We start from the raw sequence: 23596 nt of genomic DNA on the forward strand, positions 1-23596 counted from the left end.
TGATTCTCTTCTGGTGTTTTAAAGTAATGCTGGATAGGAATAACACACCAATACACAAGATGATCCCATCTCCTCTGCCTAAAAGACAGCCGCTGTTTCTCTTCTCTGATGCTCATTGTTGCTAGGGTCCCTTGTAGCCCACTTGTTTCAGAAGGAGGGGGGGCAGGTGCTGATCCTTGCTGGGAAACTCCCTTTGACCAAGGGAGACCATCCTGGTAACAAGCCACTGCCACCACTCCAGAAATCCACAGGATCCTCTAGACTGACTCCCTGAGAACAGATCCTTCTAGTCCAGTGCTAGAACAGGAATAACGTAACAGGGTGGAAGGAAACCCAGATGAACTATGCAGTATCTGTGTAATCTAGCCTGTGGGGGAGAGAGCAAGAGAAGTATCTCAAAGGAACAGAATGTACTAAACAAAGCCAAAAATATGTCTTTGTTATAAAAGAGAGGGAGAAAATTAAAGGGAAGGACGAGGCACACAAAGATACAGCACACATACTTTCAAATAAAAAGCAATACGTTTGAACTAACTCTGCTAATTACACATTTATCTAGGTGGTAGAAGGTTCCTGAGAGCATGTGCAGAATTCCCTCAATACCAAGATGATGGAGAAGTCCTTAGGACCTGCCCAGCATTCTTGACGTCAGCAGATTCCAAATGGAGACTGAAGGCAAGGGGAAAATTCCAAAGGTCCATATATTTATGGTAAATGGAATTGGACCTAAGCCAGCCTCCTATCTAAGAATGATGAGCTGATTAAGCAAACCTACGTAAAGCTCCCTTTCTGATGTCAGAAGCTGCTGCTACCAATCAGAGCATTATTGAAATGATAGTCCCGCCCCTCAGGGAGCTGGTAAGGGCCCCGAACTTCCCTGAGAAATAGGCAGTCTGGCCCAAGCCAACTTGTCCTTTGCCCAAAAAGGATTAGGTTTCACAGGACAGCCTCATGTGGACCCAAAATTAATGTCTTGTTCTGATGTAAACACCCCAGAAGTCCAAGGTCCCAAACGTTCCGTGTGGTGCTCTGGAGGCCCAGTTAGGGGCGGGGGGTTCTGTTTGAAGCTCAGTTTGGTGGGCTTGTTTTACAGAACTGCAGGGTTTTTTTATTACAGGTTTACAGTAAAGCAGATTTTTAAGAATTTAAGAATAGTATAAGGAATGGAATAAATTGATGGGAAGGGTGGGGGAGCCCCCTCCTTTCTCTCACTGGAGCATTCTTTGCTTACATGAGCTGGTCAGCCCTCCCCCCACAAATCCTGCCCTTCTCTGCAGTCCTCTAGCAAAGAAGCTGAAGGAAGGACTCCCTTTCTAAGTGATTTAGGGGAGAGGTCAGATCTGGGCACCTGCAGGATCTGCTTGGCCCTTCTGCGGGAGGCTTCCTCTACTCTGAGGACTCAACTCCAGCGTGATGTGCACTGAAACAATAGATTTTGACAAATTATCTGGCATGTGGTGCTTTGAGTCCTCTTTATTTGGAGGAAAATAGGAGATGCCTATTTCAAATAAAAAAATAAATATATTAAATGTCGTGTGTGTGTGTGTGTGGAATGCTCAGCTTTCAGACTGTGCCAGTGAAATACCAGCATTGCTGTCTGAAGGACTGACTCCCAAGGTTTGTGTTAGAAGAAGATATTGGATTTATATCCCGCCCTCCGAAGAGTCTCAGAGCGGCTCACAGTCTCCTTTACCTCCCCCCCTCAAACAACAGACACCCTGTGAGGTGGGAGGGGCTGAGAGGGCTCTCACAGCAGCTGCCCTTTCAAGGACAATCTCTGCCAGAGCTATGGCTGATCCAAGGCCATGCTAGCAGGTGCAAGTGGAGGAGTGGGGAATCAAACCCGATTCTCCCAGATTAGAGTCTGCACACTTAACCACTACACCAAACTGACTCTGTTATAACTGTTATAACTAAATAAACTTTTTGTGTAGTAACACAGAGGTTTCTTATTCCTAGCCTGCAGCGATGGTTCAAAGTATGCAAGGCACAATTCGACCAGCCCCCAATTTTGATGCAGGGAGGGATGCTGAAGTTCTGCGCAAAGCGATGAAGGGTTTTGGTGAGAGCCACCTCTTCTGTGACTTACGTTTATTCATGTTTGAATTTGCTGAAGCCCAATACTTTTCTCTACCTCTTCTTTATATATCTCAGCGGATACCAATGTTCCCTCTAAGCTGCAGAGTCTTGTGAGCAAAAATTCTACCTTGTGAGCTACTGGCATTAAAGGTGTGAGCTACTGCATAAATTACTGTGCCCTGGGTCATCCTTCCTGAGCGAAGACAAAAAGGTGTGAGCTGGAGGCTAAAAACCTGTGAGCTGGCTCACACTAACTCAGCTTAGAGGGAACACTGGCGGCTATCATTACTTTTGCCAGATTAGGCATGTTTAAGAGTATGTTTAAGAGTCTCCCACACGGTATCAGCTCTGCAGCATATGACGTCCTGCTTTGCAGAGGCCGCCAAGCTATTCGGCCTAGAAGTTAGTCTGAAGAAGACAGAAGTTCTCCACCAGCCTGCACTCCAGGAAGATTATTACCCTCCTTGCATCACTGTGGGTGAATCAGTTTTGAAGACAGTCCAGCAGTTCAGCTACCTGGGGTGCATCATCTCCTCAGACGCCAAGATCGACAAGGAGATTGACAATAGGCTGGCAAAGGCAAACCGTGCATTTGGCCGACTGCATAAAAGAGTGTGGAGCAACAAGCATCTGAAAAAAGGCACAAAGATCAATGTTTATAAAGCAGTTGTGATGACATCCCTCATCTACGGCTCCGAATCGTGGGTTTTATACCGTCATCACTTGCGACTCCTTGAGCGCTTTCATCAGCGCTGCCTTCACACCATCCTCAACATCCACTGGAGTGACTTTGTGACCAACACTGAAGTCCTCAAGCGGGCGGAGGTTACAAGCATTGAGGCACTGCTGTTGAAGACACAGCTGCGCTGGGCAGGGCATATTTCCAGGATGGAAAACCACCGCCTTCCCAAGATTGCCCTGTATGGTGAACTTTCCACCGGCCATCGAAATAGCAGGGCATCAAAGAAGAGGTACAAGGACTCCTTGAAGAAATCCCTTGGCACCTGTCGCATTAACCATCACCAGTGGTCTGACCTAGCCTCAGATCGCAAAGCATGGAGGCACACCATCCACCAGGCTGTCTCTTCCTTTGAGAATGCACGCATAGCTGGTCTTGAGAACAAAAGGAGATTGAGGAAGAATCACACTGCTACAGCACCAACCCCAAATCAGACTTTTCCCTGCAGCCACTGTGGCCGGACCTGCCTGTCCCGCATTGGTCTTGTCAGCCACCAGCGAGCCTGCAGCAGACGTGGACTACTGCACCCTTCTTAAATCTTCGTTCGCGAAGTCAAGCCAAGAAGAAGAAGAAGAATATTAGAATAAATTCTGCAGTGCAGTTTCAAGGGGGTGTTTGCAATTTGGGCTGTATCAACAGAGATATAGTGTCCAGATCACGTGATGTGATGGTATCGCTTTACTTTGCTCTGGTAAGACCTCACCTGGAGTCTTGTGTTCAGTTTTGGGCACCACATTTTAAGAATGATATAGACAATCTGGAACGGGTCCAGAGGAGGGCGATGAAGATGGTGAGGGGTCTGGAGACCAAGTCCTATGAGGAAAGGTTGAAGGAGCTGGGCATATTTAGCCTGGAGAGGAGATGACTGAGAGGTCAGGATCACCATCTTCAAGTACTTGAAGAGCTGTCATCTAGAGGACAGTGTGGAATTGTTTTCTGTGGCCCCAGAAGGTAGGACCAGAACCAATGGGTTGAAAATAAATCAAAAGAGTTTCCAGCTTAACATGAGGAAGAACTTCCAGACAGAGCGATTCCTCAGTGGAATAGGCTTCCTCGGGAGGTGGCGGGCTCTCCATTAAACAGAGGTTTTTAAATAGAGGCTAGATGGCCATCTGACAGCAATGGAGATCCTGTGAATTTAGGGGAAGGTATTTGTGAGTTTCCTGTATTGTGCAGGGGGTTGGACTAGATGACCCTGGAGGTCCCTTCCAACTCTAGGATTCTATGAATTCTATGTCCCCGCTGCTGCTAGGGTGCAGGCATTCAGATAGTTCTGTGTGTTGTGACAGAGAAGTCAGAGACGGGTGCCCCTGTAAAGGAGGCTGGCGATTAGGAAAGAGGGGAGGAGGCGTCTCCCAGGTCCTTAGACGCCCTCCAGGGGGGAAGAAAACCCATTTGGGGGCTGGGGCTTCTCCAGATGTTGCTCCCATGTCTGATATCTTTCTCCGCAGTCCAGAGTGTTGAAAGCTTGTATTTTTTATATATTTTGGAAAAATCCAAAATATGCAACAATGTTGGTGTGTTTTTGTTTTCAGATAAGCAGAGTACAGAAATGAAAAGAGGGGGGATGGTTATACAACATAATTACATTTGTCAATGTAATTTTTTACGTGGTTTTACGTGGTACATAATGTATAAAACAGAGAATAATTTCCCTTTTATCCCTTTAATTATAATTTTAAGGTATTATCTATAAAATACAATAATTCTTAGTTCTGTTGGGGTACAGTGGTATTCAGCATTTAAGTTTTAGGTTTCAAACTTCATAACTGATTATTTTGACTGTTCTATGTTACTATGTATTCAACATGACATTTTCACCATTTTTACATATTCATTAGAATAGATAAGTAGTTATATCACGCTGTAAAAGAAATCCTATTATATATCTCATATAGGGAGCTCATTTATATTTGGGATATTACATTTGGAACAGATTTTAATTCTACTTCTGTTTCATTACCATACATTTGTATTTGGTATTTTCTCACTTCACCTTCTGCTAGCAGAATACCACACTCCATCTTTACTCAAATTTTGTAATAGACCTGTTTCTCTAATAGGTTAATTTTGCCATTACTGCATAGTCAGCAAATTTATTTTCCCATTCTCCTAAACATGGTGCGTAAATAGTTCTCACCACTGTCACCATGTATTTGAACAGCTTTTATAAAATTTTTGGTAATTTGTTAGGTAGAACACCTAGAACATGCTCTTGGCTTCCACTGGGAATTGAAACTTTAAAATAGACTGCATTTTCCTGGTGTATTTCTTCCCAATATCTTTTAGCTTTTTTACAGGTCTGTCACATATGAAAGAAGGTTCCATCTAAGTCTTGACATTTCCAGCATTTTCCTTTGTAGTTTTTATGTGCTTTCACAATGTCCTTTATACAACATCTGAAAAACATTTTGTACTAATTTTCTCTTAGTGTCTGGCTGACTAAAAATTTGATTCCCCCCCCCCCATAGTTGTTCTGTAAGGGAAGATCTTGCCTCACTAACCTGTTACATTTCTTTGAGGGGGTGAACAAACATGTGGACAAAGGAGACCCAATAGATGTTGTTTACCTTGGCTTCGAGAAAGCTTTTGATAAAGTTCCTCATCAAAGGCTGCTTACTAAGCTCGAGAGTCATGAAGTAAAAGGACAGGCCCTCTTGTGGATCAAAAACTAGCTGAGTAATAGGAAGCAGAGAGTGAGAATAAATGGGCAGTCTTCACAGTGGTGGACGGTAAGCAGTGGGGTGCCGCAGGGCTCAGTGTCAGGCGGAGGTTCATTGAAGCTCACAAATAAGCAGGCTTGTTATTTGAAACAAAATTGCGTTTATTGGATACTCCAGAGTTGCTCCAGCTTGATAGGTATTGGAACTGATGGAGAGCAGTTCAAATCATTGGTATTTAACATTCTACATCAAAGCAATTGCCTCTACCCCCAATTCCCAAAACAAAGGCTGCTTTTGCATGTGAGAGTTTTCACATCGTTCCCCCCTTATCTTTTCAGTTGGTGGTTACATTTTCCTGGTGGCAATGTCCTTGCCACCTCTAGGGAGGAGGTGAGAACCTGGCACATACTTCCTACTTCAAAGAGGACTTGGCAACTTTTGATATTCCTGGGAAGCTACTCTCTACGTTCCCCCCTCCCTCTTTACTATCCCCCTCCCCTGTGTTAGTGAGCATATCTAGGCATTAATCAATATGGTTAGTAATTAGCATTTAGCAATAGTATTAATGAACAGAGCCTGACATACTGCCCCCCCTAAGCTCTTGCTCGGGGTTTGTCTGGGTGCAGTAGGTAAAATTGCTTAAGCAGTTGCGGAGCGTTTAGATCAGAGGCTTTAACCCATTCATCGCAGCTGGGTGGGAAGTAGCGCCAGCGCACCAAATAGTAAAGCACCCCCCTTTGGATTTTAGAGTCCAGGATTTCCTTGACTTCGTGGTGCTTCTGCCCCTTCACCAAGATGGGCTTGGGCTCCGGACCACGAGGGTGCCACCTCGACCCACCCGGATCTCGACGCAAAAGGCTGCAATGGAAAACAGGGTGCACTTTACTAAACAGTTTGGGCAAGTCCAGTTGTACAGTCACTTGGTTGAGCACCCTCTTTATTTCAAAAGGTCCCAGGAACTTATAGGCTAGCTTCTTGAAGGTCTGTGGCAACGGCAAGTTCTTGGTCGAAAGGAACACCGTCTCCCCCACTTTGAAGTCCCAACTTGGACTATGCTTTTTGTCAAACTGGGTTTTATAATCCCTCTTTGCCACTTCTAGGTTCTCTTGTATTAGTTTCCAAGTTTTTTCCAGGCGGCTCCCCTATTGCTGACAGTCTGTGGGCTTGGAGTCGCCTGCCCCCCCTGGCAGCGAAGGGAACAGCTTCCCCTCGTAGCCATTTACTGCCTGAAATGGAGTCATTTTGGTGGAGCTGTGAAGGCTGTTGTTATATCCGTACTCAGCAAACGGCAACAGCTCCACCCAGTTAGACTGCTGGAAGTTTGTGTAGCACCTTAAATATTGCTCTAGAAGCCCATTCACCCGTTCGCTTTGTCCATCGGTTTGCGGGTGGTAGGCCGAGCTCAATCCTTGTTCCATCCCTGCCAGTTTGCAAAACTCCCACCAGAAGTTGGCAACGAACTGCGGCCCGTGGTCGCTAATGACCTTATCGGGGAACGAGTGGACTCGGACCACATGCAGGAAGAATAAATAGGCCAACTCCTTGGCCGTGGGCAGTTTTCAGCACGGGACAAAGTGGGGTTGCTTAGAAAACGTGTCTACCAGGACGAGGATCTCTGTCCGCCCATACAATAAAGTCCATTGATACCACCGACCAGGGCTGCTCGGCCGTGGGGAGGGGCTGCAGCTGCCCCGGCACTTTACCCCCCCTTCTCTTGGCCATGAGGCATGTCGAGCAAGTTTGCACCAAATCAGAAATGTCCTTTTTCATCTGAGGCCACCAAAACTGCCGGTTCACTAGGTGGAGGGTTTTTACATAGCCGATGTGACCGGAGAGTTTACTGGTGTGGCAGTGCTGTAAAATCTTTAGCCGCAAGTTCTTTGGGACATACAGCCTCCCTTCATAGTACCAAAACCCTCCTTCCCCTTTTTGCAATCCATCTGGTCATTCCTCTCCCTCCTTCTCGCTTTCCACTATTAGTCTATTCCCCCCCCCCCATGGGTTTGGCCCTTTGGGGGTCGCTTTTGATCAGGTTTGCACCACTCCTACCACCGCTTCGGGGGGGTATCAGGGAGTCTACCACTTCCTCCCGCTGGCTCTCATGCTGTGGAAGCCTTGAGAGGGCATCGGCTAAAAAGTTTTTGGCACCAGGGATGTGCCGCAGGGTGAAGTCAAATTTAGCAAAGAAGCCCGCCCATCGGATTTGCTTCCCTGTTAGCTTGCAGCGCCCCGTGAGCGCTTCCAAGTTTTTATGGTCTGTCCAGATCTTGAACGGCATCCGCACCCCCTCCAGCCAAGACCGCCAGGTTTTTAAGGCGAACGTCACTGCGAATGCTTCCTTGTCCCACACCGACTAGTTACGTTGCTCTTGGGAAAATTTTTTTGAGATGTAGGCGCATGGTTGCAATTGGCCCCCCTCGACTTTCTGCATTAGTATGGCTCCTACGGCCACGTCGGAAGCGTCACATTGGACCATGAAGGGTTTAAGCTCGTCAGGGTGCACTAGCACGGGTTCGAACAGTCTCTTAAGAGTGTCGAACGCCTTCTGACACTCCCGGGTCCATATTAGTTTTCTGCCCGGTCCCTTTGTCTTTAGGAGGTCCGTGAGGGGTAGGGCCACCTTGGCGAACCCCTGAATGAACGACCTATAGAAATTTGCGAACCCGAGAAATGATTGTAGCTGTCTACGTGTCCTTGGGGGTTCCCAGTCTAGTACTGCTTGTATTTTTGCTGGGTCCATGGCTAAGCCTTTCCCGGACACTCTAAACCCCAGGTAGCCCAGTTCCTCCTTGTGGAACTTGCACTTGGACAGCTTAGCATACAGCTTGTTTTGGTACAGGGTGGTTAGGACCTTCTGCATGAGCTTCACATGCGAAGGGAGGTCCTTAGAATAAATAATGATGTCATCCAGGTACACCACCACCCCCTTGTACAGGTACTCTCTCAGTACTTTGTTGATAAAGTTCATGAACACCCCTGGGGCCCCTTGTAGCCCAAAAGGCATCACTAGGTACTCAAACTGACCCATGGGGGTATTGAATGCCGTTTTCCACTCGTCCCCTTCCTTAATTCTTACTCGGAAGTAAGCGTCTCGCAGGTCCAGTTTGGTAAAGATGGACCCCTCTGAGACGGTGCTTAGCAAGTCCTTAATTAGGGGGATCGGGTATGTGTTTGACATAGAGATACCGTTTATCCCGCAAAAGTCAGTACAAAGTCTAAGGCTCCTGTCCTTCTTCTTCCGGAAGAGGACCGGGGCGGCGTGAGGCACCGTGGCGGGGCGGATGAAACCCCACTTGAGATTTTTATCCAGGAACTTTCTTAGCTCCGCTTTCTCCGCCCACCCCATGGAGTACAGCTTTGCTTTGGGGAGAGACTGGCTGGGAATTAGTTCGATAGCGCAGTCCGTGTCGCAGTGGGGGGTAGTTCATTGGCCTCGGCCTCGCTAAATGCCCCCCGTAGGTCCCGGTAGTCACGAGGGATGGTGTGGACCTCTTCGACCGACACGCACAGCCTCTCATTCTTCGGCGTGGCTTTAGGGCCCCATTGCTCCCGCCAGAGGTGGGAGTTGCAGCATCTGTCAGTGAAGTCTATGGTTTGCTCCCCCCACTGAATATCTGGTTGGTGTCTGGCCAGCCACCCTACCCCGAGCACCAGGTCGAAGGAGGAGGCGATCACAAAGATTTCCAAGTCCCAGTGATTGTCGATCCCCACAGGGATCCTTTGGGTCTCTTCCACACAGGGCTCGTCCTTCATCACCATCCCTGTCCATTTGCTCAAACTGGATCGGGCGTGGGAGGGGTTCTCGGGGCAATTCTAACATCTCTACCAGTCTGGGGGTGATGATTTCCCTCATACATCCCGAATCTATAAGGGCTCTGGTGTGCACGAACCTCTTCAGTTTCACATTCAATAAAGTCAGTGGAACAAATGAAAGGGAGCCAGATATGCTCACTCTCAATGGTGCCGATACGTCAACGACCTGCCACCCAGCACCCATCAGTGCAGGTCGTTCCCGTTTCCCGCCAGCTCGGTTTCCCAGGGGTCTTCCCCCAGGTCTTCCAACATTATAGAATCCTCGTCTAGCACCATCGATAGGGCGGTGCAGCTCCAACTCGGCTCTTTGGGCCTGGCTGGTTTCTTGGCCCCCACCAGTCCCGGCTTGGGGGTTAAGGGGGGCCCGCAGGGAGGAGGCTCTGGGTAGTTGGCAGCCAGGTGATTCGGGTCTCCACACCGGTAGCATTTGCAGGTCGAGGGAGGGGGTTTGGCTGCTCCCCCTCCCCCTTGGGTCTTTTTAGCTTCCGGCTTCACGCTCGGCTTGGGCTCCTGCCCGGCTCTGCCCCGTTGTTGCTGCTGCCGTTGGAGGGCCACCATCTTCATGTTGGTTTCGACTTCGCCGGCCAGCTGTATCCACCCAACCAACGTGGTGGGTCTTGCTTGCCCCAGGGCCCGGTCCAGTAGGCTGGTGTTCAGACCGCGTTGGTACGCTGTTATTTTCATCATCTCGCTCCAACCCCGGATCTTGGCACAGTGGGTCCGGAATTCAGCGGTGTATTCTCGGATGGTCATCGTCCCCTGCTGCAGGTTCTGGAGCATTGCGATGGCCCTTGTTTCTTGCAGAGGGTCCTCGTACTGGGATAGCAAGGCTTATAGGAAGCCTCCCACCATGTCTAGTTCGGGCCCCCGGGTCTCGTACAGGCTCACATACCATCTTTGGGTAGCCCCTTTCATCTTCGACCCCAAGTAGTCAACGCGACTGAACTTGTCCTGGAAGGTGTCCCCCCAATAATGCATGTAGCTGTTAGCTTGATTTATAAAGTACTCCACTCCTTCGGGGTTCCCGTCGAACATTGTGTCTAGCTCTCGGGACTTCGCTCGCCTCCCTGGTCTGGCTGGAGCCACCGGCGCTACCGGGGCGGCCGAAGTGGCCAGGGGTGCGGCGGGGGGAAGCCGAGCCAGCCTCCCTACTCCCCCCATCAGGGTCCAGTCGAGCTGCTTCTGGACTTCTTGCAGCATTAGGGCCATATTCTTTTTTATCTTGCGCCTCAGGTCTCGGGCTAGGGTGGACACCTCTCCTCGCAGCGCCTCAATGGGTTCTGGGTCCTTCGGGGAGGGCCCGTTGTCCTCATCCTCCGACCCCTGCTGCTGGTCGTCGGGGTTGGGGGATTGCTCCCCTTTGTACGTGCCCAGTGGCGAGTTGCTGCCGCCCCCCGGGTTCCCCCTCTGGCCCGGTCTGTTGAGGATGGCCTTGTGCCGGATCGTGGCCTCGTCCATTAGGGTGGTCGAGGTGCGGGGGTACCACGCTCTCAGTGTGATAAAGAGTTCCTGTATATGCGTCGTCCCCCCCCGAGCTTGGCCGGTCTCCTCTCGGTAACGTGCCGCACCGGCGATGCCGGTATGTCGATCGGTTCTGAAAGCTCTCGGTCGCTGGGTGCCTTTTCAGCCATCCACTACAAAGTTACCCGCGCTGATAAACCTTCGCAGGGATCAGTTCCAAAATGTCAGGCGGAGGTTCATTGAATCTCACAAATAAGCAGGCTTGTTATTTGAAACAAAATTGCGTTTATTGGATACTCCAGTGTTGCTCCAGCTTGATAGGTATTGGAACTGATGGAGAGCAGTTCAAATCATTGGTATTTAACATTCTACATCAAAGCAATTGCCTCTACCCCCAATTCCCCAAACAAAGGCTGCTTTTGCATGTGAGAGTTTTCACATCGTTCCCCCCTTATCTTTTCAGTTGGTGGTTACATTTTCCTGGTGGCAATGTCCTTGCCACCTCTAGGGAGGAGGTGAGAACCTGGCACATACTTCCTACTTCAAAGAGGACTTGGCAACCTTTGATATTCCTGGGAAGCTACTCTCTACGTTCCCCCCTCCCTCTTTGCTATCCCCCTCCCCTGTGTTAGTGAGCATATCTAGGCATTAATAAATTTGGTTAGTAATCAGCATTTAGCAATAGTATTAATGAACAGAGCCTGACACTCAGTGCTGGGTCCCATACTCTTTAACTTGTTCAGAAATGATTTGTAGTTGGGAGTAAGCAGAGAAGTGGCCAAGTTTGCGGATGACACTAAATTGTTCAGGGTGCTGACAACCAGAGAGGATTGTGAGGCACTCCAAAGGGATCTGTTGAGGCTGGGTGAGTGGGCATCAACGTGGCAGATGAGGTTCAATGTGTCCAAGTGTAAAGTAATGCACATTGGGGCCAAAAATCCCAGCTACAAATACAAGTTGATGGGGTGTGAACTGGCAGAGACTGACCAAGAGACAGATCTTGGGGTCATGGTAGATAAGTCACTGAAAACGTCAAGACAGTGTGCGATTGCAATAAAAAAGGCCAATGCCATACTGGGAATTATTAGGAAGGGAACTGAAAACAAATCATAATGCCCCTGTATAAATCGATGGTGCGGTCTCATTTGGAATACTGTGTACAATTCTGGTTTACCGCACCTCAAAAAGGATATTATAGCATTGGGAAAAGTCCAGAAAAGGGCAACTAGAATGATTAAAGGGTTGCAACACTTTCCCTATGAAGAAAGGTTAAAACGCTTGGGGCTCTTTAGCTTGGAGAAATGTCGACTGCGGGGTGACATGATAGAGGTTTACAAGATTATGCATGGGATGGAGAAAGTAGAGAAAGAAGTACTTTTCTCCCTTTCTCACAATACAAGAACTCATGGGCATTCGATGAAATTGCTGAGCAGTCGGGTTAAATCGGATAAAAAGGGTGATTAGCATGTGGAATTCACTGCCACAGGAGGTGATGGCGGCTACAAGCATAGCCAGCTTCAAGAGGGGGTTAGATAAAAATATGGAGCAGAGGTCCATCAGTGGCTATTAGACACTGTGTGTATGTATGTATGTATATATATAGAGAGAGAGAGAGAGAGAGAGAGAGAGTTTGAGGGGGTTCAATACATTCCAGCATGCGTAAACCATATTCACAAAAGTCCATTTCTGATGATTACATGACTTCTTTCTTGTGTTACGATCTTTTTCGTTGATTTCTTAACGCATAAGTAATGGTGTTGGCCTTTATCAAGATCTGCTGATTCTAATTTTACTATTCTTTGTCTTGGGTTTTGGTAATACAGTTTTATATTTGGGACTGCTAAACCTGCTCTCTTTTTCTCATCTTGTAGTATTTTGAAGCTTATTCTTGTTTTTTTGCCATTCCATATAAATTAATTTATCTGTCTTTTGCCACTTTATATTCTTTCTTCTATGTATGTGGGTAAAATTTGTAACAAAGTTTAGTTTTGGCAGCATATTCATATTAATAGTAGAGATTCTTCCTAGCCATTTTTGTTTTTCCCCCATCTTAATAAATCTGCTTGAATCAATTACCAAATTTTCTGATAGTGCTTTTTAAAAAAGATTCATGCTTATTCCCAAATATTGAATAAGATCGATGGCTGAGAAATTTGTGCTTTTATAATCTCTACTTCTTGTTGTTGTGTTAAAAAATTTTCCTGTTAATTTTATAGCATGATAGGGAACCAAATTCTTCAATAGGTTCAATTATATACTTCAACGATGTCTGAGGATTCAAGAGTATTAGAGCCACGTGATCTGCATAACTTTTTAATCACCCACCTTTATTCCCTTAATTCTGTTGTCTTGTCTAATCGTTATAGCTCTTTATATCTCTTAAGCTGCAACAGTGTTGACTTCACAGTTTGAATAGTAAATCCAGGGACATTGATAAGCCCAGAAGTCTTGGGGTGGGTGAGGGGGAATTGACTAAAGGGGATGAGCATCAAACTGGCCAGAATCGAACTGCACTGGGAAGGAGATTCAGAGCATCGACCTTTGTCGTTCCCAGGGACGGATGAACAGGTCATCATTGACGTGGTGTCAAACCGCTCAAACAGTCAGAGACAACAGATCAAGGCTGCTTTCAAGACCATGTATGGCAAGGTATGGCTGAATCCTCTGGGAGGAAGGTGGAGGGTTTGTGAGCTGAACAAGCTGAACAAACTTGATAGAGGCTTCTGGTTCTGACGTTGTTGTTCAGTCTTTCTTTTCCTTCCAAGGGTATTTGTTGAGTTGCGGCTCTGTAGAAGCTTGAGGTGCTGGGATGACATTCCAGGCACAGGGCTCTGTGACAAGGCCAAGTCGTGGCTCAGCTCAGCATCTGTTTTCAGAGGGGCTATGTGATGGATGTTGACGGGGTCCTGGGATCTGCGGAGACCTCCCCTTGTGCACGGTGTGGTCTCATGGTTAAGAGCAGGAGACTCTACCCTGGACAGCTGGGAGGTTTGACCCCCCCCTCCACAGGCAGCCCTCTGGGTGGCCGTGGGCCAGTCACATTCTCTCAGAACTCTCTCAGCCCCACCTACTTCGCAGGGGAGGGGGTCTCTTGTGAGGAGAGGAAGGGAAGGAGATCGTAACCCTCTTTGAGATTCCTTCAGCTACAGAAAAGTGGGGTATAAAAATCAACTCTTCTTCCATCCTGGTTGCTGAGGTTATCTTATGAACCACCGTTAATGAGCCCTTGATGTGTAGCACAAATTGGCCACTGACTCATGACATCTTCCCGTGGGCACTCAGAGGTAGTTACCTGCCCACATTGGAGGGGTGGGGAGAGACTGGTAAAAGGGGAGAGCTTTTTCCTGTAGGGTTGCTGTCCTGTTGAGATGCTGGGAGGCAGAAGCAGGGTACGGGGGGATCCTCACAGATTGGACTCCCAAGGGCTGCCTCCAGAGGCCTGCTGCTTTCAGTGTGGGAGCTGCCTTGGGAGCGGGAGAGGTTCCACAGGGTGCAGTCTTGTCCCCCATGTTATGCAGCCTCTCTGTGAAGCCTTTAAAGCAGGGGTGGGGAACCTCCGTCCTGAGGGCCGTGTACTGCCCTCAAGGTCACTTGGTGTGGCCCAGGGATTGCTGGACCGAACCAAGCGATGTGGCAGCTTCCCTGGGGCCTGGCTGGCCAGTGAGGATTGTGGGGCCCAGCTGCGCTGTGCAGCAGCCTCCCCAGGGCTAGGCAGGGATCACAGGGCCCAGGTGTACTGTGTGGCAGCCTCCCTGGGGCCTGGCCGGCCGGCCAGAATTGCTGCAGGGCCTGGAAAAGTTTCTGTCACAGTTCAGTTTGCACTTGATTATCCCAGATGGTGTGGCCTAATATGCTAATAAGTGTGTGACCGAATATGCTAATATTAGGGGACGTGGTCTAATATGCTACTGAGTTCCTGCTGGGCTTTTTCTACAAAAAAGCCCTGGACCTATGCATTTGCCTAGGGTGGTGGGCCGGGTGAGTGTGTGTGTGTGTGTGTGCCAGATTAGGCTCTCCCCACATGACTTCAAATAGAAAAAACAATAATTTGCATTAATTTTGCTGGCCTGAATTATAGGGAAATCATTCATAGCTTTGGAATAGGATCTCATTGCTAGGCAGATGATACTTAGCTCTATACTGCTCTGCCAACCCCCCCCCCCCCCCGCCTCCCTCCCATGATGCCAGGCTGCCAGGACCTAATGGCTGAAGCGGAGCCTGACCAGACGGACGTGATGCTTGGCTGGGGAGGTGCAGATCGTGACAAAGGTGCTTCCCCCCTTCCGCGAGATTCAGCTGTGTCTCACTGGCTCTGCCAAGGATGGAGATGCAGAATCAGGACCTGGGGCAGGGGGACACGCAGGTGATGTGCCATCTGCAGAGACTCCATGGGCTGCCTGTCAGTTGCTGGGTTCAGTTCAAGGTCCTGGCCGTCACGTGCAAAGACTCTGGCCCGTGGGGTTGCCTCTCCCCTGGTGCCACAACAGCCTCACTCATCTGAGCAGGGCCATCTGCAGGTGTCCCCCTGCCAGTAGACAACTGCCAGGGCACTTTGTGCACTCCCTGTTGTGCCCACCCCAACCCCTGTGGCATGGCCTGCCGGAGGTCAGGAAGGCTGCCCACAGATGGACTCCTGTCAGAGGGTAACACTGGGATGGTGAAAAGATTAGAAGGATAAACGACATCAAGAAATGCAGGATGTAATACTTGAGGCAGTATTTCCTTTAAAGGCAGTGTGGGGGGGGCGGACACTTGGAAAATGGGGCTTTTGACCAGTTGGATGTTGGCAGTTGAGGTGCTGCTGTGGGCAGGTCTTCAGGAGCACAGAGCCGGCAGACAGTTGGCCTCCAGCTGGGAAAACCTTCGTTTTATTCTGAGAAAATTTGTCTTTCAATCCTGCTGCCCAGAATCATAATCTCTGGAAGGACTCCTCCATACTCTAACTTTCAGTATTTCAGTTACATTTTTACTTTGATTCTTTGTGGAGAAGGAGTCACAGTGTTGGGCTTGGAGATGGGTGACCCGGGTTCCAATCCCCCCCTTGTCCCATGGGTGACCTCTTGATGTGCTTCAGGGGGGTGTTGTGAGGATGAACTGGAATTGGGATTGCAGAGCCTTCAGTGAGCGGAGGAGGGGGTGCCCTGAGGCTTTTATTAAACATTGTTAGCCAGTACATCACAGTATTTGCTTCTTTCATTGCCTGTCTTATCAACTGTGATCCGTTTTTGTTGATTATACTGCTGTTCTAATTGGGCAGGATTTAATTAAAGACCTGAAGTCCGAGTTGAGTGGAAATATGGAGGAACTGATCCTTGCCTTGTTCATGCCCAGCACTTACTACGACGCGTGGAGCTTGTGCCATGCAATGAAGGTAGGCTTCTACCTTGAGAGGTTACATAGCAGCAGGCCAGAAGGATCAGAAATGGCTGTAAACTCTTGCCTGGGTCAAAGCATTCAAGTCTTCAGTAACGAGGGTTATCTGTACTTGTGGAAGAATGGTGGAGAGGTCCTGCACTTCTTCTAACTGCTGTGTTGTTGGAAATGCAAAGTCTTGGAGACCTGCTGTGTAGGTCTCATATGAAAAGAGGTGTTTCCTGCAGCAGTGCCCCTTGCTTTCTTCTTCAGCCAAATGGGGCAGGTCCAGCCGGCCTCCCAGGAGCTTCCCTCCAACTTCAGGGGCTCTTCTTCCAAAGGAGGAATTTGGAGAAAGGCTTCAGACTGGACACAGAAGGGAAGAAGAAGAAGATATTGGATTTATATCCCGCCCTCCACTCCGAAGAGTCTCAGAGCGGCTCACAAATCTCCTTTACCTTCCTCCCCCACCACAGACACCCTGTGAGGTGGGTGGGGCTGAGAGAGCTCTCCCAGAAGCTGTCCTTTCAAGGACAACCTCTGCCAGAGCTATGGCTGACCCAAGGCCATTCCAGCAGGTGCAAGTGGAGGAGTGGGGAATCAAACCCGGTTCTCCCAGATAAGAGTCTGCACACTTAACCACTACACCAAACTGGAAGGGAAGGGGGGGATAAATATTTTTAGAGGTAAACTTGACTTCATGGGAGCAAATGGCTAAGGGTAGTGGAATGTCTCCCCCCTCCCCCCCGCAAGGCAGATGTTCAATTAGAGAAGAGTTAAAAGGTTTGTGCCTGGGGCTTCCCGCCTGGGGAGGGGGGGCTCTGCTGTCACTGTGTGTTGCAGGCCCGCACAAGCTGCATGGGGAAGAAATGGGGCTCATGCAAGAGCACAGGAGCTCTCTGGAGCTCCTGCCTTTCCTGTTGGATTTTACACAATGTCCTTTTCTGCACCTGTTTCTTAGTCCTCCTTCCCTCTGCCCGCAGGGCGCAGGCACCCAGGAGAATGTGCTGATCGAGATTCTTTGCACCAGAACAAACCAGGAGATCAAAGAAATTGTCCGCTGTTACAAGAGTGAGTTTGGAAGAGACATTGAGCGTGATATTCAGGCAGACACATCAGGACACTTTGAGCGGTTACTTGTCTCCATGTGTCAGGTGAGTGGGCCTTCTGCCACCACTGCTGCTGTGTAGGTCTCATATGAAAAGAGTGTAAGGTTTATTAGATTCGGAGAAGCCAGGAATGATGAAAGCAAGAGCATACACAGTCTCCCTCCAACCCAGGGCAGTTCCCATGGATGGTACCGCATAGAGCTGTTGGGAGGATCAAGGTCAACGGCCAAGTCCTCCTTAGGGGTTACCAGGCAATGTGAGAAGTACCAGTGCTTGAGGAGGAAGGAGGGGGCAGGCATTGTTTGGTCTCTGGAATTTTGCCCAAAGGGAATTGGAGTGTCTGCGGCAGAGCGGCCAAGAGTTGCACCCTGAGAAATCCCTCGCTCAAATCTTGCGACTGCCAGGGTGGTCTCAGACTACTGATTCCTCTCACCCAGGGGGAAGGAAAGCACTTAAGGATGTTCTGAATGCTCTGTGAATGCTGGTTTATTCATTACTCATTTTTATTTTCTTAGCTGTGTTCAAACAAGAATCTTCTATGATGTAAATGGAGGCCATGTATTTAGCCCTTTAAATTTAATTTTAGCAGAAATACGATGCACTTTCCCCCCTTTGTTCTAAATTAAATCAAATGGGGAAGGTACATGGTATTTGTACTTACCTAATACTGTTATGGTATCCAGGAAGTTTGCTTATGCCCATGATATGACGATTGCCTTAAGGCACAAATCAATTGAAAGGACTGAGGAACGACTGACTAGGGACCTCAAAATTCTGGCTGCCTGCTACCATAAACGGCGGCTTATCCTAAGTCGGGAAAACTGAATGTTCCTGTTTCCATCTCAATAACAATCTTGCCAACCATGAACTGAGTGTCTGCCTTAATGGTACCCAACTTGCACACAACCAGACACCAAAGTACCTGGATGGGACCTTGAGCTATATTTATTTTTATATATTTATTTATGGGATTTCTATCCCACCCCATCAAAGCGGGCTCAGGGTGGGTTACAGCATAAAGCCATACAATAGGAGACAATATAAGAAAATTGTTTAAACCCCCCCCCCCCACTCAAAATGGCATCCATGTTAAAATAACATTCAGGTGGTGGACAATAATTCTTGGGTTTGCTCAGGTGTCTCATCCAGAGTTTTGCTCAGTAGTGGTTTCAGCCAACAATTTAACTGGACAGTTTGGGCAATTTGGGCTGGTATGAGCAGTTGAGGCAGAAGGGGCTGGTCCCAGATGGATGTCTGCCGCCTCAGCTGAAAGCCCGGTGGAAGAGTCCTGCAGAACTGCTACACATCCCGCAGGGCCCCTATTTCTGCAGAGAGCTCATTCTGCCAGGTCAGGTCCAGGGGGTGAGGGTAGACAGACATCTTTGGGGCTGGGGAATGCTCCTGTTTCCATCTCAGTAACAATCTATAAACACAAACAATATAGCAGTGAAACCGAAGCATGTGAAATATTATTCTGCAAAAATTATGCGGTAGAACCTGGGGTGCGTCTGCTCTAACCCTTAGATGCTCAGCTCTCGGGTTGGTGTCTAGTACTGTGGAATATGGGCTCAACAGTGGGGCTCAACAGCCCCATAGCCACAAACCACAAACTCGATGTCCAGCTCAGAACAGTGAAAATCATCAGTGGATGTATTAAGATTGTGCCACATCTCCAAAGACAAGATGCTCTTTTTTGTGACTACAGAAAGATCACTGAAAACAAAGAGTTGCCCATCCACAGAGACATGCAATCCAAAAAGAGTCACACAGCCAGAGCACAGGAAGCAAGCTGCAAAGCTCTGTGCCAAAAAGCCCTCTTGAGTCAGTTGTAACTAATTCTTTATAATAGTTTCCAACCACTGCCATGAAACCTGTCGCTGTCTCTCATACCCTGTCATTCTGGTTGGAAGTTTTGAGCTGTTGCCAAATGAATGTGTTGGAAATCGGAGCTTGGAAAAAGCAGCTAGCAAGACAGGACCTGCATACTGTGGCTGCATTGGGATGAGAAATGGCTCTAGAATGCACTTCTGCCATTCTTTGCACTGGGACCAGCATTAATTGTGGACTGTGTTCTATAGAAAGACAGCTGAGGCCCTTCGTAGCCAAGAGCAAATTGATATGTGTCTGAGAGACAGCTACAAGTTTCATGTCAGGGGGTGGAAACTTATTATAAGGAATTCTGCCTTAGTTGCAATAGACTTGTGAAGCTTTTTGGCATGGAGCTTTGCAGCTTGCTTCCTGCACACACACACACACACACACACACACACACCCAGAGCCACAGCTAAGGCCAGCCTATCCAGACTGAGATCCCCACACCCAGCAGGAAGATCTGCACAAATCTTGCAATCACAGCATTTCAGTCTAGGGGGTGGGGCCCACAGGATTGGACTTGCCACCTAAATGATGGAAGATGGCTAATGGAATACAAAACCGGCTTTGGCAGTTGTGCAGACCTGTTGTTGAAATGGGGCAGCAAAATACCAGGACCCAAATGTGATTGTGGTGCAGCCTGCCAAACTATTTTCTCTGTCACAGAGGTTTGTTTGTCCAGGGTGATGCGATGGGAATTCTTTGCGACTGCGTGGATTGAAAGGTCTAGATAGGAGTATTTAGGGGGACTGCCCAATCAGTCTGCATATCCACTGTATCTACTTGGTTACATATTTTATGTTATGATATGCTTCCTGTGTGGAATGATACTAAATTCCGTTCACTGCTTGCTTACCATGTTATGCTTAAACCTTTCAGATCTTATGATCCCAGGGCTGGCACACTGTTGGTTTGATGTTTCAGCTTAATGATGGCATAGACTTCCCCTTGAGGCTTAGTGAGCAAGAAAGACTTTGAATAGCACAAAGAGAACAAACCTGGGAGGAGCCTGGGCTCCCCCCTGCCCCCAGTCCCTTGAAACACCCACCTGAAAGGCCCCCTTGCCAATTAGCAGGGCGGAGGGCAACTGGGGGGGGGGGGTCTGTGCTTTGCACATCACCGGGACGTTTGTTTTCCCTGGCAGGGGAACCGGGATGAGACTCAAACTGTGGACTTCCAGAAGGCTCAACAAGATGCTCAGCGCCTTTATCAGGCGGGTGAAGGGAAGCTGGGCACGGACGAGTCCTGCTTCAACATGATCCTGGCCACGCGAAGCTTCCCGCAGCTGAAAGCCACCGTTGAGGCTTACTCTCAGGTAGGGAGCCGTAGTCTAGAATGCACTTCTGCCATTCTTTGCACTGGGACCAGCATTAATTGTGGACTGTGTTCTATAGAAAGACAGCTGAGGCCCAGGGCCTTTCGTAGCCAAGAGCAAACTGGATTTGTGTCTGAGGGACAGCAACAAGCTTCATGTCAGGGGGTGGAAACTTTAAAGAATTCTGCCTTAGTGACAAGAGACTCCCAGAGGTTGTCCCTCTGGTGGGACGGCCCTGCAGGCCAGGGAAGGGGGGGGCCTGGCCTCCCCTCAGACCTTCCTTCTTCCTCCCTCCCTCCTCTGTGCAGATTGCCAACCGGGACCTCCTGAGCAGCATCGGCCGGGAGTTTTCTGGGAACATCGAGCGGGGCTTGAAGGCCATCGGTAAGAGGCTCTGCCTGGACCACAGTGGCACTCAAGGAGTTTCTGTCCTGCTCCATGCCTCGTGTTTTTTAAAAATGAAGTTGAGGCTTTAATAAGTGAGCACGCCAGCCATCCAGAAGAACAACCCCGCTTGCTCAGTGGGTGAGGAGGAGTCACAGGCCAGCCACGTCCTCTGCCCGTGTTGTCTCCTCCTCCGGGGTGCAGACACAGATGTGCCCCAAGGGGGACAGAGCCACGGAGGAGAGGCTTCAGTGGCTACTAGCCCTGCTAAGCGAAGGGAACCAGCAGTCATACCAGCAGGCAGCACCCGGGGAAGACCTCAGACTCTGCCCTCTGGGAGGCTGGACTGGGTGGATCTCTGTTCTGATCCCACAGGCCTCTTGTGATGTTCTGAGGAGGGGGAATGTTGGGGGAATTTCAGCATGCCTCAACATGCCCTGGCAGATTGTAACAAAGCTGGAATTAACTGGGCCACAGTGGAAGTCCATCTAGCATCTTCTAAACGGGGAGGGTCTGTAGAAGGGGGTGCGTTCAGCCTTTCTCCCCCCGCCCTTTGTGGACTGGACATCCTGCTACTACTTCTCAGGCCCCAGCCCCTCCCCGCTGGAGGCCATTAGTGAAGTAGAAGCCCCTGTGCTTCCCCCGAGCCTTCCTCCACCCAGCATCTGCTTTCCTTGTGAGCGGGAGAGGCTCTTTTGTAAAGTGGACCGGGGGTGCCAGGCCTGCCCCAGCAATCAGGGGGTGGGGGGGAGCAGAGAGAAGGGCCAGTCAAAAGATCGAGAGACTGGGCAGGTCAAGATCAAGCAGTGGCAGAGGGGCAAGGTGGGCCCACACGAGGCTGGGCGGAGCTGTAATGCCTGGGCCCTGCCATCCCTTGCAGTGCTGTGTGCCCTGAATGGCCCCGCCTTCTTTGCTGAAAGACTTTACCACGCCATGAAAGGAGCTGGCACAGACGACTCCACCTTGGTGAGAATCATTGTCACACGTAGCGAGGTAAGACTTTTTAAAGAGCTGTTTGTGTCTCAGAGTGGAATGCAAGATCCCTACCCGTTCATGAGACCATCCAGCCCTTCCTCTGAGGTGCCCAAGTGGGGCATCTTCTTGGAGCTCCTCAACACTTCTCTATGCAGTTGCAGCTCAAAGAGAGCGGCTTCAGGCTATACTTTTGAGAAACGATGGCTGTCTGGAAGATCCCCCCCTACCCATTTATAAGCATCTTTTCCTCCTTGGTTGATCTCAGGTGGGGGGGGCACTGCCTGAATTCAGGCCCACTTGTGTTCTGGAGGGCTGCCAGAACCAGCCTCATGTGCAGGAAGAAAGGGATGCCAAGTGCACCCTGCTGATTGCATCCAGGGGAGATCGATCACCCACAGACAGGAGAACTGTTGCTTGCTCAGAAGCTAAGCCTGGGACTTTGCAGGCTAGAAAAGGCATGGCTATGGGGAGGGTTCTAAAGTAGGAGGGAGACCTGCAGGTCCAAAGCAGAGTTCAAAAGTTCTAAAGTAGGAGGGAGACCTGCAGGTCCAAAGCAGAGTTCAAACAAAGTCTTGTGGCTGTGAGCAGACCCAGGGGCCACAGCTCCCCCCCTCCCACTTTCCCTGCCTCTGGCTGCAGCCTCCTTGCCTGACTTGCTCTTTGGCCACAAATCCTCCAGGATGCAGGAAGCGGCAGCAAGGCATGGAAGTGGGGCAGATGTGACTGCCTGGACTCACTCAGTAGTGACAGACCCGGGGCCAGCAGTGGTTGCTGCAGCACTTGGCCCTGCCAGCATCCCCATCTCTCTGCTACTCGCACCTGCCTAGAGCTGTTCCCTGAAGTTGTCTGTACATTGTATTCCCCCTTTGTATTTTTTTCTTTACAGTTTTTCTGCACACTTGGTGATAGTGCAGAAAAACCTCTCTTCCCTGCCCATGGCTGCAACCTGCAGCTTTAGATCTCCAGAGAGGGGCCATTGGCGGCTATGAAAATCTAAGATCCACAGGTAGAGCGACGGGCTAGAGAGAGTTTTTTCTCCCTCTCCCAAAAGGCATCCCGAGGAGCTGATGGGCAGAAGGTGCAGGAGGGGCCCAAGGAAATACTTCTGGACTCTGCAGGTGATTCAGCTGTGGAGCTGCCTGCCAGGTGGGGGAGATGGGGATGCCCATGGAGGGCTCCATGGAAGAGTTCCAGCAGTGACTCCTGCTCATGGCGACGGAGAGGAGCCTCTGAATGCCAGGCCTTGGCCTCTGGGCCTTGCTTGTGGGCTGCTGAGGGAGACAGGAGGTGGCTGGCCTAGAGGGACCCTCCCTGATCTGATGCAGCAGGGTTCTTCTGAGGCTCTTAACCCCCTGAGCCAAGCCAGGGCCCTGAAACCCTCCTTCCTCTGTCTATGTCTGGTTAAATACCTCACCACTGAGAGAGTCCAGGCAGCCACGTTTGTCCCTACTTCCGTGCTCTGCTGCCACTTCCTGCACCCTGGAGAATTTCTGGCCAGAGCAAGTTCCTCATCAAAGGCTCCTTAGTAAGCTCGAGAGTCATGGAGTAAAAGGACAGGTCCTCTTGTGGATCAAAAACTGGCTAATTATTAGGAAGCAGAGAGTGAGTATAAATGGGCAGTCTTCGCAGTGGAGGACGGTAAGCAGTGGGGTGCCGCAGGGACTGGGACCCATGCTCTTTAACTTGTTCATAAATGATTTGGAGTTGAGAGTAAGCAGTGAAGTGGCCAAGTTTGCAGATGACACTAAATTGTTCGGGGTGGTGAGAACCAGAGAGGATTGTGAGGAACTCCAAAGGGATCTGTTGAGGCTGGGTGAGTGGGTGTCAACGTGGC

General features: G+C 49.5%; 1 protein-coding gene across 1 annotated transcript in view; it reads left to right on the forward strand.

Moving 5' to 3' along the window:
* Nucleotides 1–23596, forward strand: part of ANXA7 (annexin A7) — a 47568-nt gene that overhangs the window by 18563 nt on the left and 5409 nt on the right. Inside the window, exons 6-12 of the mRNA XM_060236664.1 lie at nucleotides 1960–2062; nucleotides 13310–13404; nucleotides 16013–16126; nucleotides 17091–17261; nucleotides 20233–20403; nucleotides 20712–20787; nucleotides 21668–21780. Of these exons, the coding sequence (XP_060092647.1) occupies nucleotides 1960–2062; nucleotides 13310–13404; nucleotides 16013–16126; nucleotides 17091–17261; nucleotides 20233–20403; nucleotides 20712–20787; nucleotides 21668–21780 (843 nt within the window). The remainder of the gene's footprint in view (nucleotides 1–1959; nucleotides 2063–13309; nucleotides 13405–16012; nucleotides 16127–17090; nucleotides 17262–20232; nucleotides 20404–20711; nucleotides 20788–21667; nucleotides 21781–23596) is intronic.

The sequence above is a fragment of the Heteronotia binoei genome, chromosome 4 (genome assembly GCF_032191835.1).
Source record: "Heteronotia binoei isolate CCM8104 ecotype False Entrance Well chromosome 4, APGP_CSIRO_Hbin_v1, whole genome shotgun sequence".
Taxonomy (NCBI): domain Eukaryota; kingdom Metazoa; phylum Chordata; class Lepidosauria; order Squamata; family Gekkonidae; genus Heteronotia; species Heteronotia binoei.